The sequence below is a fragment of the Solanum stenotomum genome, chromosome 7, assembly GCF_019186545.1.
Source record: "Solanum stenotomum isolate F172 chromosome 7, ASM1918654v1, whole genome shotgun sequence".
Classification (NCBI taxonomy): Eukaryota; Viridiplantae; Streptophyta; class Magnoliopsida; order Solanales; family Solanaceae; genus Solanum; species Solanum stenotomum.
This window is the reverse complement of record NC_064288.1, coordinates 56,666,912-56,682,289: the sequence shown is the minus strand read 5'-3', so window position 1 is coordinate 56,682,289 and position 15,378 is coordinate 56,666,912. Positions and strand designations below refer to the sequence as shown.

Genomic DNA, 15,378 nt, shown 5'->3' with positions numbered 1-15,378 from the left:
TGTGTTTATGATATTTTATAAAAAATACATAATGCTTAGAAGGAAAAAGTTTATGGACAAAATAGATGCTTGTGTCAAAAACTAATAATTGTAAATTGATTTACTTAAATCCAGTGTTTATGTGGGTCATCTAATTCTCTTAAATTACATAATTACACTCTAAGTTTTTTTATGCAGGAAAAAAAAGGTCAAAATATATGTTTTCTTTTTAACATCTCACTTGACTTTTAAACTCAAGTCTCAGATGGTTTTTATCCACTTATTTTGGCCACTAAAGTCAAAATTTATGTGAAGTTCTACGTAATTTACTGATCAAATGTTATAAGACAAACTGCTCTAAATCAATCTTCTTCCAATTGCAGGATGAAATCCAAACAAACAATTACTAACGCTTGAATAACTAGTTCATTAGTAAGCTCAATTCTTCTATTACATAATGGGCAAACTTGCACATTATTATATAAAAGAATTGTTTGGATTTATCGAAAATAAATAAGGATAGGTTTGCATATATAATTACTAGAAAATGAGAAATTAGCGAAGGAAGAAATTTCATAGCTAAACAATAAAATTCTCATACTAATTTCATTTAGCTACGAATTAACGATAGATTATAAGAAAAATTATTTAACTAGAAGCATTTTAGCGACAAATTAACTAGAGATTGCCGATAAATTAACTTGGTATACTTATGAGATCATACCGAGCATGTTTTGTTATTGTATTGTTTTGTGATTAACAAAGTAAAATCTTACAACATAGGAGGACTAGATATGACAATATGAGAAGAAAGGAGGACAATTATCATAAAGAATCTCATTTTATATTCCCTCAAATAAGCAATCAATTGAAGGAAAGTGTATCAGTATAGTTGCAGAAAAGAGTAAAAACTTATTCAATTTTCACAATCTTCAAAGCCAAATCCACCACTCCCCATCACCCACCACCCCCAGTCCCCCACACACTCACCAACCTCTCTTACCCATTTTCCCAAGCAATTCCCCTCTCCTCCTTTCTCAATACTCATCTCAAACCCTAGAAATTCTTTAAGATAAATACCTCAAAATCATATAAAAATTACATCTTTCTTGAAAATCTCTACATGGGTTCATTTAAGAAGAAATCTTGGTAAGTCCCAGCTGAAAAAAAGAATATAAAGTTTACAGCTTTTCAAGCTCAAGTTAAGCCAAGATCAAGAATGGGTACTTTGTCAGCTTCCAGGTATCTTATGGTGTTATTTATCTTCTGTTTTTACTTCAGAACTATCCAATCTGAGGAAAAAATGTCATTTGGTTTTGGGGATTTTGGTAAAGATTCAAACTTTGAGTCTCAGATTGCACTTTATGGTGATGCTAAGGTTGTTAATGGTGGTATACAAATGAGTGGTTCAATGGGTTTTAGTGCTGGAAGAATGTTGAACAAGAAACCCTTTAAGTTAATTGAAGGAAATCCAAGAAAAATGGTGTCTTTTTCATTACATTTTGTGTTTTCATTGTCAAGAGAAAATGGGGATGGATTTGCTTTTGTGATGGTACCTATTGGATATCCTTTTGATGTGTTTGATGGTGGCTCATTTGGGCTATTGGGTGATAGAAAAATGAAGTTTCTTGCTGTAGAATTTGATACATTTATGGATGAGAAATATGGTGATGTGAATGAAAACCATGTTGGTGTTGATTTAAGCAGCTTTATATCTGTGAAAGTGAGAAATGTTAGTTCTGTTAAATTGGGGCTAATGAATAGTGGTGAAAAGATGCAATCTTGGATTGATTATGAAGCAAGTTCAAAGAGATTGGAAATCAGGTTGAGCAAATTAGGTGACATTAAGCCAGTTGATACATTGCTTTCTTGCCCTATTGACATGTCACAAATGTGGAAAGAGGATGAATTGTTTGTGGGGTTAAGTTCTTCAAGTGGGAATTCTACTCAGAAATGCAACATCTATTCATTGAGCTTTAACACAAGGACTGCACCTCATTGGATGCACTCTGAACCATTAGATCCACAAGCATTTGTTGAGAAAAAAGAAGAGATGAAAGTTCACAGCAGAAGTGATTGTGCTTTGAGGATTCTTGGTGCATTGCTTTTCGGTACGGGATGTGGAGCATTAGGGGCATTACTTGTTGTGATTGTGTGGACTGTGTTAGGGAGTAGAAGGCCTGTGGCACCAGAGGATCATCCTGCAGTAATGGAACTTCATAACAAGGAATTCGACGAGTACAAAAAGTTCATAGTAGTTGTAGATAAAGCTATGGAAGATGGTAAGGTTAAGAATTAGGTAAACTTGATTGAAGTGGGAATTTAGTTTTGTTGGTTATGTAAATCATCTTTGTTAAGTTTTGTGCTTTTTGTTCTTGTTATGTTGTGTAGCTGTAATTTAATGATTTACTATCCAAAGTGTAATTCTGCTAACTAATTGCTCAATGGTATGGTCATTAAAATACAGCTTCAGATTGGTAGACACAAGTGTTGGTAGTTCATAATAGTCTATTGATTTTGATGTTATCAAATTTCTATGTATTTTTTCTTTCTTTCTAGTATCTTTGTATTTTTTTTAACATCGGTTTTATCCACAATTTAGTGTATGGAATGTTAAGTTTCGCTATGTTTAGTAGGGTGGATCAAAATTGCATCAATATTATAAACATGTTGGATTACTACGATTTCAAGTGAAGAAATGACTTTGAGTCTAAATTCAAAGTTTAGCGATAGCAACCCCCTCCCCATTACAAAAAAACTCCATCTATTCATTCGTATTTACACTAGCCGATCATTTAAAGAATATTTATAAGTGAAATGAGCCTGGTAAGATTTGTAACTTCCGAAGAGCCTTACATCGAGATCACTCCGCCCTCCGTATATCACTTAAGTAATTCTTACTTCTTGAACTAACTTTTGAAATAGGATTAAATTTAAGATCCATTTCTTTGAAACATACACCAGTTTGTATATAACTGGTACAAAAAAGGCTATGTATATCAATTTGTAAACACATTCCATACATATAAAAAAAAGACCATTTGGTATGCCTCAGTTTCATAGTACAAATAGTTAAATATTCAAAAAGGTGAACATACCATATTATATATCCATTTCATACAATACATAATGAAAACTTCTACTACTAATGAAAAACAGTAAAATTGATCCTAAATAATTAAATTTTTCATCTGCATCCTTCGTTAAATAATTCATGATCTTCTTTTTCTTACAAAAACACGAGATTTCAACCATGTCTAGACAATTTCTGAGTCAGTTCTTAAAAAATAATCGTTCATAATCTTATAGACTTCGATATTTTTCTTGGCCTTCTTTTCTTCTCATCTATCCCATCCTTTTTTCAAAAATTCTTTCCAACCCTTTGATTTCTTCTCAGCGCTAGAATCCATGAAATATATTAGAGAGTGAAAATTTTAGAGTTAGTTGAATATAAAAACAAAGAGAGCAATACAAATTGTAATATTGGAGAGAGAGTGATTTGATTTTTCACGATATATATATTATATATATGTTGAAATAACAAAAAAATGAAATTTAAGTTGTATACCTAGATGAAAAAGGTGTCCTTTTGGTGATTGACCTGTCGTTATTGTTGGTAACATCCTCCAAGCTTAGAAGAATTCAAGTTATCAATTGAAAAACAATTATTATATATAAGCATTGGAGGTGAATAAGAATCATACATGGTGAATTAAGAGTTTACGAGTTTGATTAAAATCAAAATAAACAAACAAAATCTTATAGATTAGAAGTGTAGAAAAAATGTGAAAGAATGAGGTGAGATACATAGAGGCAAATCACAAACCTTTATATAAGAAAAAATTTAACATGTCATAAATTGTAAATTTGAAAATTGATTGAATAAATTAAAAAACTAGAAATTTGAGGGGTCTTGTTAAGTAAATATTGTACATATAGAATTAATTATAGTGGAGAAATTATTATATTAGATTGTAATAATTTATTGTGGTGTCATGATTTTGATATGATCTTGATCCTAATACGAAATTAATTGATCTTGACTGTTAAACTGATTGTTAGATTAAATACATCAAGATTTTTCTCAAATATCTTTATTTGAGATAAATCAAAATTTACATCACAATATTATTTCTTAATTCTAAGAATACGAAATTAATTGACTTTGACTGTTAAATTGGTTGTTAGATTAAATATATCATGATTTTTCTCAAATATCTTTATTTGAGATAAATCAAAATTTATATCACACTATTAGTTCTTAAATTCTAAGAGTGTTACAAAATTTAATTAATTAAAACTACTTCATACATTTTGTTCCAATTTATATGAAGTAATTTGACTGAATACTATACTTTAAATTGAAAGGAATATTGTAGTTAGTATAGTAAAAATTGTTGCAGTTAGTTAATGATGTTGACATTGTATGTCATTGAAAATTAATTAATTATTTATTGAAACCTATTTTACCAGATAGTCAGAAAAAAAATATTTGTTCAATTTAAATTGTTGATTAACAAAGGTTTAAAAATATTCCTCAATTTTGTTTTATTAGTTGACTATGTCCTTATCATTAAAATGAAGTTATTATTACACAGGTCGTCTACAAACTTATCACATGTACCCCTCAATTGGATGGAAAACTCCAAATCAACAAAAATAATCTAATTTTACTTAAATTACCTAATTTTAACCTGGGTCGGGTCGGGTTTAAATTGAGTAATTTAAGTAAAATTAGGTTATTTTTGTTAATTTGGGGTTTTTCATCAAATTGAGGGGTACGGTGACAAGTTTGTAGACGATAGGGGGAAGAATAACTTCATTTTTGCAGTAAGGGCATAGTCAACTAATAAACCAAATTTGTTTTTGACCCTTTTTCCTTTCTTTTTCAAACATAAGTCGTCCCGATACCTCGCGTATGTTTCGGTACATTGCGTAGAGTGATGTATATCGCATAAAGTGATGTATTGCGTCCTGATACATTGTGTATAGTGATATGTCTGATCGATTCATCGCGTAAAATGATGTATCCGACCGATACATAGCGTAAAGTGATGTATTACGTCCTGATACATCACATATAGTGATGTATCCGTTCGTTACATTACGTAAAGTGATGTATCCGAGAATAGGAGAGAGTAGAGATTTCTATATTTTTTCCAAAATATATTGCTTTAACTAGGCCCAAACTAAAATTTATGAACCCGACCCGACTATCACTACCCGTCAAAACAATCGGGTCAAGTTATCCAAACCCGAATGGAAGTCAAAACCTCAAATTCTCTTTGAACAGTGGCATGGAGAAGATAGGGATAAACCCTAACACATACCAAGAACACCATGGCAACAATCCATTTTCTTCCACAATCTCTTCCTCATCATCATTCTCACAATTCACTAAACCCCACCATTTTCTTCTCCTCCAAATTTCCCTGTAGAACAAATCCACCCAAGTCCACCACCAATGACCACCCCACCACCACCCAAGAACCCCCTACCCACTCTCGCCGTGGCCGTAAAAAATCATCCACCCCCACAACTTCAAGAAAATCAAGAACTCCACAAGATTCAAACTTTGATATCAATATTGCAGAATCCAACACCCAAATGGAAGAAATTGATGATTATGATGATGGGGTTGATTTTCCATACCCAAACCCACCTTTGGTCTGCTGTTTTGGTGCAGCACAGAAGGAGTTTGTGCCAACAGTGAGAGTATCACCTGAGCAAATGGATAAAGATAAGTATTCAGAGTGGAAAATGTTGCAGTGGAATCCACCTGAGTTTGTTAGAGCTCCTGGTGGACCTCCATCTAATGTTGCTATATCTCATGTTAGGCTTGGTGGTAGAGCTGCATTTATGGGGAAAGTTGGGAATGATGAGTTTGGACAAGAAATGGTTTTGTTAATGAATAAAGAAAATGTGCAAACAAGGTCTGTCAAATTTAGTGATAGTATGAGGACTGGATGTAGTTATATGAAAATTAAGTTTAAAGATGGGAAAATGAGGGTGGAGAAAGTTAAAGACTCTGCTGAGGATTCACTGCTTAGCTCCGAATTGAATCTTGATGTTCTGAAAGAGGTATGTGGAAGTGAAAGACAAGCTGTTATTAAAAGTAAAGATAGATTTTTTTTTTTTATGGATAGATTAAGCATGTTGTTGTTTCTATTTGTGTAGTGGTGTTTTGCTTTAAATGTTAATAGAGGATGCATGAATCTAATTTGCTACGTGAACGAACCGTATTGGTATTAAACTATGTTGTGCAAAATGGCTTATGAAAGAACCCCATGGCTGCTTTTCTTAAGATATCTTCTGAACCGTTGGAGTCGTTGCTCTTGGTCTTGTTCTCCCAGTGTGAAACCAGTTCGTTTCGTAGTTGTTAGTTTTGGAATTCTGCTGATTCCAAGTACTCTATCTCCATCATCGCACATAGGAATGTAGAGAGTAACACTAAAATTTCCCATAAATGATTATTAGTAGGTATATTGAAGTCAGACTGCTGGAGAAGCTCACTATTTATCAGTAGACACTATTGTGCAGTCGTTAACAGTTTTATTGCTCTCTCCAGTTCTGAAGTTTGCTTGATCTCTTCACTCTGATGACATTTCTTTGCAATGACACGTTTGTTTTGTAGAACCAATTGACTAAAGATGCATAATTCTCATCAATTTATTTATTTGAGTTTGACTTGTGCTAATCGTATATACTCCTTTTAGTTGCGAGGTAGTGAAAGTGTAGTTACCTATCATTAAAAAAATCTAGTGTCCTGACAACTAGTTATCTTTTGGAGTAGTAATATTGCTTTGTTGTTTCATACTTGACTAGTTACTCGTCTTCCTGAAACCATCAGTCTTTTAGCTTCAGACTGGCTGATCCTTCAATAGTGAAAGCTGAAAAGTGATTCAATATATTATCAGTTTTCATTCTCTTGTTCGGTAGGGAAGTTGTTTTTTCGATTGTTATGAACCAGAAGTAAGATGTTGAATTCATGATGGATATTTTTAATACAGTGCTTGAACCTCCACTATGGAGAAGAATATGCCTTCTATCAGTTTCATCCTTTCCGGAACTTACATGCTTCAACAAATTGTGTCAGGGTGATGTTGGGAAACTATTATTAACAAATTTCGTGGGGCTTTTGCTTTCTCTTTTGCAGGCTAGGATGTTCCACTTTAATTCTGAAGTCTTGACATCTTCATCTATGCGTTCTACTCTTTTTAAAGCAATTACATTGTCAAAGAAGTTTGGTGGTCTTATATTTTTTGACTTAAATCTGCCATTGCCCCTGTGGAGATCACGTGATGAAACAAGGGATTTGATCAAGAAAGCCTGGCAGCAAGCTAACATCATTGAGGTTTCAAGGCAAGAGCTTGAATTTCTTCTTGACGAAGAGCATTACGAGAGGAAAAGGAATTATAGACCTCAATACTTTGCAGAGAATTATGAACAAACCAAACAACGAAGAAATTATTATCACTATACTCCTGAGGAAATTGCTCCCTTGTGGCACGACGGACTGAAACTTTTGTTTGTTACAGATGGGACACTTAGGATTCATTACTACTCCCCTTCTTTTGATGGGGTGGTTGTAGGTACAGAAGATGTGCTCATAACACCGTTTACTTGTGATAGAACTGGTTCTGGTGATGCTGTTGTCGCTGGAATAATGAGAAAGTTGACAACACAACCAGAGATGTACCACGATCAAGATGTCCTAGAGAGACAGCTTCGCTTTGCAATTGCAGCGGGCATAATATCCCAGTGGACAATTGGTGCTGTTAGGGGTTTTCCTACTGAAAGCGCCACACAGAATCTCAAAGAGCAGGTTTATGTACCATCGATGTGGTAGTAGTGCCATAATGCCAATTCTCAGGACATTGTTTTCTGCAGAAGTTACTACTTAAACGTAGATTTTGTTGTAATTAATCCGACACTTCACAAATAATAGGTTCTTGAGGAAAGATCCATAATGTTTTTGTAAGTGCATGATCTTTGAAAACCAGTTCCATTTGTAACTCAGATCAGCTGGGAGGTACATTTGATTGTGCATTTCATTGTTGTTCTTTCTTTTGTATGTTGTGTACATCGAACTGTTTTATTTAAGCCAAAGATCCATTAGAAACAACCTCTATCTTTCTAAGAGATAGGAGTAAGGTCTGCGTACATTTTGCCCTTTCAAATCCCACTTGTGGGATTACACTTGGTACGTTGTTGATTGTTACATCAGCCCTAATCGTCGGAAAGGGGCTATTCCAGGTTGTTGTTTTATGAGGACTTTCCAAGAAGGAAAAAACACTCACACTTACTGTTAAAGGTTCTTGCTGCCTAATTCTCATAGTTCTAATCTGAACAAGCACTACATTTTTATTTTTCGAACCTCTTTAATGAAAATCCTGAATTCGTAACCGGTGATCATAGCACAAAAGTGGAAATATGGTGGCATATGGACAGATCTTTGCCTAATTACATTTCATTGTGGCGTGATTTCATTCTCTCAGCATTAAATTATCTCACATGGCCATGTTATTAAAACGAACCTCATCGGTGGAATATATTACTATTTATATATGGTTAAATTTTTTTTTTTTTATGTATATTCAATTAGTTTGCGTGTTCATTTCTTCAGATTTTGAACCCCTTTATTAAAAATCCTAACTCCGCGTCTCCACCACTGGTGTCCGAAGCTTACATGGGAGCTCCGACTAAATTCGGATCTCGCACTGCAGTGTCCATTCAGAAATGACGGTCCTAACATGATTTTCTCAATACCCATGGTTCGAACTCGAGATCTAGCCTTTCCATGTATGTTCATGCTTTTCTGGTATATTTTCCATCAATGATCAAACTAATTTTATTCTATGAAAATTAGTTTTTTTTTTACAGAGAGAAGAGCAGTACAACTTTTTGAAGCAATTTTCATGTGACATTTCAATTTTTTGCTCTTCTTATTTACTACTCCCTCCGTCCCTTTTTAGTTGTCCACTTTAGAAATGGCACACAGATTAAGGCAACAATGATTAGCACAGTGAAGTTACAATTTTATCCTTATGACAACTTTTCACTTCAAAATTACAACCACTTATTTGAATTAAAGTGAAATAAATTGGAGGGAAACAACATACACTTTTACAATTTTCAAGAAGTGTAAATAAGGGTATAATAGGAAAAAAATTGTTGTCCTTTCTTGATTTGTCAAAATTGACAACTAAATAGGGACAACCAAAAAAGAAAATATGGACAAGTAAATAGGGACGGAGGGAGTACGTATTAAAGATTCTTCACTAATTCAGTTGTCAATGATTGTCACATGAAAATTATGGTGACAATACTACTTATGATGTATAATTGATCGACTTAAAATTTTAAATCCGTCTCAAATTATCACTTATGGTTTTAGGTTAGGCCTCTTCAACTAAGTTGGGCGATATGCCAGTTAAGGGTGTTAATGATTTTTTAACAACCAATTTAAGTAATCAAATTGTATCGAACCAAATCGATTATTAGGTTTTCTAAATTAAAACCGGAGATTTTTTTTTATATAAACTTATAATTATACCGAGTTATTAGATAGGCATTGAATTTTATAAAAATAAATTGAAAAAAAATCTAATTGTACCTTATAAATAAATGTGTAAAAATATTTTATTTACACTGAGTTTATAAATAATAAAATATTAGATTTTTCATCTTGAATCTAGTGCGAAAATGACTATTAGATTAAACTTTAAAGTCTCAACTCCGAAACCTATTATGCTACTCCTATTGAAATTAAATTATTTCTGGTATCTTGTTGTAAGCTTAGTATTCCGATGATCTTTAGTAGCAAGCTACAAGGTATTAGATTTCTTTCTTCTCGTATAATTTAAATTTCAATTATTGAATACTTAATCTTAATTGACTTAATTCTTCAATTTCATCTTGATTAATTTATTTCCACTGATTTAAGTTTTCATCTTTGCTTAATTTTTACAGTAGGGATTAAGGAATGAATCGAATTTCTATTCATGTTCTCTAATTCATTCAAATCGTAAAAATATCTAGAGAGTTTTTGTCAAAGTCTAACATGGTTTGACATGACATTACAAATAATATCGAAGAGAAACTAAGATGATGGGACGATTTGAATAAATCTAATTTAAATCATACAAAATAAATAATCGAAAAATTAAGATGATATAAATTTTAGTAAATAATCGACAAAATCGTCTCATTAATATCCTTAGCTACTAGTTTCTACTTTCTACATAGGAAAATGATTACCTGAATTCCTCAACTTAGTATATATCTCGCCCCTTGTGTTCATAATATCATCTAACTGTTCAAAGACATGACCGAAGCGCATACATCTAGTGTGCTAGCTTCTTTCACAACATGCCATAGGCTAATGGAGAATTGATTTTGTATCAATTACAAATTTTTTTAATTTCACATTTTTCTTATAAGAAATTCATTTTCACACGTAACAGATCTGAAAAAATTATTTTCCTCTCTTATAAATAGCCAAGAAAGTATAATTCCTCCTAATTTTCCATGTCCATTGTGAATCCTATTAAATATTTTGTCCTAGACAGCTTGGAATTGAATAAAGTGGCAACAACTTTAATGTCAAGGTGCTTAGCTTTTACTTGCAAAAATAGGTAGGACCACAATTCATGCTTCTAGCTGGAGCTTTGACATGAGGAATACAAACATATACTTATATTTTTATGAATGCAAAAAAATAAAATAAAGAATAACCACCTATTTAATAAAGAGTTTAAATGCTATAACAAGTAATCTGATAATGTAAAAATTATTTATACGACGACAAATATTACTTAAACTCTTTAATAAAATGAGTCTTACAAGTTACAACCTCTCTTTGAATGCTAGTGGTAGTGGTCTAGTGGAGCAGTTACTAGGTATTGCAAGACTTTTTTTTAAGAGGGATTATATATATTCCTATATGATTTTTCAAAAAATAAATTTATTTTCACTTTCGTTAGATGAAAAAGATATATGTGAATCATTTTTGTAACAAAAAATATATTAGCTCCAAATTACAAAATTAAAGAGTATATCAGACTATATATTTAGATCAATTTATCAGGGGAGCAGTTCAAACTGAACCACAATCTTCCCAAGGGTGGAATGATCCATTTAGTACTTTTTTTTTTATAATCGAAAAATCTCTTGGATCAGTTACACACATCCAAAACTCGGTGGATAATAGACTCATCGTATTACCTTCTCTGCTCAAATACCAAGATTTAAACACCTGACATGCGTCTAATACACACATTACTTAGTTTTTTAAGCTAAAAATGAAAGACTAACACAAACATTTGTCTAGGAAGAGCAAATCTGCATCTGTGTAAAGATCTGTATATCATTTTCATGATTGGTAATACATATATGATCAAATCCGTGTTGAACCTAAATCACAAAACTAACTCAGAACAAAAATAANAAACACCTGACATGCGTCTAATACACACATTACTTAGTTTTTTAAGCTAAAAATGAAAGACTAACACAAACATTTGTCTAGGAAGAGCAAATCTGCATCTGTGTAAAGATCTGTATATCATTTTCATGAATTGGTAATACATATATGATCAATCCGTGTTGAACCTAAATCACAAAACTAACTTAGAACAAAAATAAAAATAAATAAATGAATGAATTTTTTTATATTCCACCCTAAAGAATGATTTTTGAGTATATCTCTCTGCTTTGTGTTTATGCTTTTCTTTTGTCCATCTTATAAACCATCATCTCTGCTTCCAAGTACTGCTTTTCTTGTTACAACAATCTCTCTTTGTTTTTGCTCGCCGCGCAGTGTGAAGGGCGATGAAAAACCCGACTTCTAGCAACCCCTTATAGGCCATTTGTAGAACAAGTATTGATATTGGACTAATCTACCAAATTATGATCATTGAAAGTACCTATCTTTGTGAAGCAACCCTCAATCTTGGTCTCTTGTTGAGTTGCTGTTTACTGGCTTCTTCATGTGATCTATTACATAAGCAACCTGGTAAAGGATTCGCGTAAAAGTTCTCCTCTAATCGTGGTGATTCACCGGCTTGTCTTAGGTAAGGTGCTCCTAATCTGTTGGATTGTAAGGCCTTAACTTTTGAAGCAAACTCTTCCCAAGAGATTTCACTTTTATCTAACGAGTCGATTAATCTTACAAAATTGAACCTGAAATGAAGAAAATGTATTAATATTAGTGTTAGTTTGATTTAAGTGATGAAAAGGGAAGATGTATAGCATTGAGGATGATAAACATACCTGTCCGGGCTAATGGTCTTTCGAAATCCTTCAAACCGTCTATGACCTTGCACGGCCTTCGCCATATTGCCATCGTAAGTGTAAGCAAAAACATCACTTTCAAGGGCTACCATGTAGTCTACTGCAGCAAGACGGTTTTGATAATTTTTGAATGCCTCGAGTTCTTCATTTGTTGCAAGGGTTGAGTGAGAGTACACATTCGGGTAATGAGAACGGAATTCATCCATGCTGTTATTGCCATAAATTTCCCCTGCAACAATGTATATTCTGGTCGTGGATGGATATCCCATCGCTTTGAGAAATAAAGCAGCCTCTCTAGGGGACATGGGGCAGCCTCCTTGGAGTCGCTTTTCTTTGCTGTCTATCTCTTTCTCCTTCCAATGTTTCACTTCATACCTCATCGTACGAAGTTCTTCAGCCTCTTCAATAGTCAAATTGTTGCTGCAGCCAGTAAACGCTAGCATGTCTTTCTCGTATCTGCACGATTGAGCAATATACCAAGTTACTCATAGATCAATGGTTAAAGAATAGACAAAGAAACACAAAGTGTTTAGATAGATTACCTTAAATGGAGAGCGATAAATGGTTCACCATTATCTCTAAGTCTATCAACCAACTTCTTTCCAAACTCCTCTATCTCATTCGTATAACGCAGAGCCTGATAATTAGCTCTACAGCGAAGCCTTTGAATGGACGATGCTAGGCCATTGTTAGCAAGCCTTGAATCTGTATGGGTAAATTGTATCACCTTGTGCTTCTTTAGTAAAGGAAGTATCTCTCCTCTATAGTAACTAGCCTGCAATTAAGCATCATACTTTAGTTTCCGCCACGAAAACTAAAAACTAGAGCTATAGCACATAGTAGTTTTGTTTACAAACCTTTGACCATGACACAGGTGCCTTTTGAAGGGGTATCACAGCTGCATATTTCGGTGGCAACGACTCAACAATCTCAATATCATCCTTTAGAACTTCAATGAAGTGTCTCCACTCGAAAAGATCTTTAAAATCACTGCAAGAAGCGACACATTATTAGAACGGAAATGAAGATGCACTAAGATGGGGTCATTGTCGACTGATCACAAGAACTAAAGAACAGTACCTAGTATCGGTCCAAAACGATTCATGGTCAAGAGAAGGAAGCACCAGAGTGGCATTCATTATTTTAGCAATAGCAACCATATCACATATCTGCAATAATCCACTAAACATAATTAGCAACAACATAACATCTTCGCCATTCACTAAAACACATCCATACAATAGCTTAACGAGTGTAACATACACGAGTTTTTACTCACCCCTGTTCTCATTTGGTTTAATCCTCCATTCGCATGAACTAAGATATAGCCATTCGTCGATGAACCAGTTCCTGGAAGAAAAAAAAACTCCAGATATCAGAACACATTACAAATAACCTTCCGAATAAACATCATATAAATACAGAAATCTGAAATCTCGACATACTTATGCGATTCCTAGGCCGAGAGATGCATTGATAATGATTATCACTATTTGGTTTCATCCATATTTCTGGTACCTGTCAAAGCAATCCATATATACAAGTTAGATACTTCTATTTTCATTTCATTTTGCTCATATGCCTAGCATAGTCAACAAATACGCAACAATAACTGCAATAAGTCAGTATTTAGGTAAATTTAGAGAACAACATATGATGCACAATAAACTATAGATGTATATGAGCAGAAGATTAAGTGACAAATGTGTTGTGAAAATTCAAACAAGTTAACTCGAACACCACCGTTATGTTTTCCATGAAAAAAAGGAAAAAGAATATAGAAGGCTCCATAACGGTCACAACTAATAATTGGAAAGCCTTAGCCAGAGATCTCGGGTTCAAATCCCCGAATACAAAATCTCCTTTATTAGGCCGCGCTTTACCTCTAATTTGGAACTTTCTGGCGCGAATCCAAATTTAATCGAGCTCTCCTATGACTACTAGACACCGAATGAAAAAAAAAAACTAATAGTTGGAAAGCCACCATCATAGTCAACATTTGCCAATAGCCAACTGGCAAATGGTTCACAATATTCAACACTGTTTTCTGTTGCCGTCCACTGCTTTGGTTTTTACCAAGTCAAACAATGAATAGAGATTCCACCATCCTCTCAAATTTACCTACTAAGTTTTCTTAACTAACGATAAAGTGACAAGTAAAAGTGAACGGATAAATTAAAAAAGTAAAAAGTAAATTCCCAAGTTACCAAAATTCTATCTTTTCATAAAATTCCATTAATAAAGCTTCCATCTTTTCATTCTTCAACCCATAAACAGCAAACTAAAAATTTTGGTAATTAAAAATTCAACCTTTTAAACTTTTTTTTCCATATCAATTCACAACAATTCTAAATTAGTTAAAAAATGGTAAAAAAAATATGGAAATCCACACTTACTGGTATCTCCTTCATCTGACGTTTTCTCATAAAATCTCCAGAAGCCGAAACCGAACCCGAAGACGAAGACTCTGTTTCAGAAATGATCCTTTGGGCATCACCCGAATCATACTTGAAATTACGAAGAACAAAAATACCATTTTCCCTTTTCAAAAAATTCCCATTTAAATCTTCAACATTGTTATTCATCATCATGAAAGAAAACTTGAGGAAGACGGAAACCATCAATAAAATCATCAGAAACCCAAAAACTGTACGACCCATATTCTTCTTTAATCTCAAAAAGTGAATAATTGTAGAAACGCTTAAAACCCATTCTTCTGCTCTAAAAACAATACTTTCCGGTACCCTTTTCCGTACCAATAAGTATTTAATTAACGGGTGATGATGATGGTGATAATGATGAAGATCACAATTGCTAATTTCTGGGTTATTGCTATTATCCTCGTCGGAGGAGAAATTGTAATCGGAGTTCGATAATTTCTCAGAGTCGGTCGTCGTCATGATGGCGGAGTCGGCGACACGGCGACGGTGGTGGGTGGTGGTGGTTATGGGGATAACACTATCAGAGTTGGCGGCGGCGGTGGTGCCACCGGTTGACATTTCACGGAGAAATTGAATGACTTGTAATCACAGAGAATTGAAAGAAAGTAAAAAAAAATTAAATTAATTTTTTGTGAGAAAATTATGAAAGAGAGAATAAAGGAGA

The 15,378-nt window shown here is 33.5% G+C and overlaps 3 protein-coding genes across 3 annotated transcripts; 2 read left to right on the top strand and 1 right to left on the bottom strand.

Moving 5' to 3' along the window:
* The first annotated feature begins 865 nt into the window (after positions 1 to 865).
* LOC125870727 (L-type lectin-domain containing receptor kinase VIII.2-like) lies at positions 866 to 2,402 on the top strand. The gene has a single exon (XM_049551228.1). It carries the CDS (start codon positions 1,199 to 1,201, stop codon positions 2,276 to 2,278), a length of 1,080 nt encoding a protein of 359 aa, XP_049407185.1. The 5' UTR covers positions 866 to 1,198; the 3' UTR covers positions 2,279 to 2,402.
* Positions 2,403 to 5,276: 2,874 nt separating this feature from the next.
* Positions 5,277 to 8,035, top strand: LOC125871145 (fructokinase-like 1, chloroplastic). The gene is made up of 2 exons (XM_049551735.1): positions 5,277 to 6,060; positions 7,136 to 8,035. Exons 1-2 carry the CDS (start codon positions 5,320 to 5,322, stop codon positions 7,826 to 7,828), a joined length of 1,434 nt encoding a protein of 477 aa, XP_049407692.1. The 5' UTR covers positions 5,277 to 5,319; the 3' UTR covers positions 7,829 to 8,035.
* A 3,492-nt stretch (positions 8,036 to 11,527) lies between these two features.
* On the bottom strand, positions 11,528 to 15,378 carry LOC125871467 (O-fucosyltransferase 19). Its single transcript, XM_049552058.1, has 8 exons — positions 14,670 to 15,378; positions 13,719 to 13,791; positions 13,553 to 13,623; positions 13,354 to 13,442; positions 13,131 to 13,263; positions 12,816 to 13,048; positions 12,253 to 12,729; positions 11,528 to 12,162 (listed from the first exon to the last, which is right to left on the bottom strand). Exons 1-8 carry the CDS (start codon positions 15,270 to 15,272, stop codon positions 11,907 to 11,909), a joined length of 1,935 nt encoding a protein of 644 aa, XP_049408015.1. The 5' UTR covers positions 15,273 to 15,378; the 3' UTR covers positions 11,528 to 11,906.

Bases quoted from the DNA above. Each gene is read 5' to 3' on its own strand.
- LOC125870727 (XM_049551228.1), top strand. From the start codon at position 1,199: ATGGGTACTTTGTCAGCTTCCAGGTATCTTATGGTGTTATTTATCTTC.
- LOC125871145 (XM_049551735.1), top strand. From the start codon at position 5,320: ATGGCAACAATCCATTTTCTTCCACAATCTCTTCCTCATCATCATTCT. The intron at 6,061-7,135 runs GTATGTGGAAGT...TCTCTTTTGCAG, and splicing joins ATCTTGATGTTCTGAAAGAG to GCTAGGATGTTCCACTTTAA.
- LOC125871467 (XM_049552058.1), bottom strand. From the start codon at position 15,272: ATGTCAACCGGTGGCACCACCGCCGCCGCCAACTCTGATAGTGTTATC. The intron at 13,792-14,669 runs GTAAGTGTGGAT...TTGCTTTGACAG, and splicing joins GTCAGATGAAGGAGATACCA to GTACCAGAAATATGGATGAA. The intron at 12,163-12,252 runs GTATGTTTATCA...TCTTCATTTCAG, and splicing joins AAGACCATTAGCCCGGACAG to GTTCAATTTTGTAAGATTAA.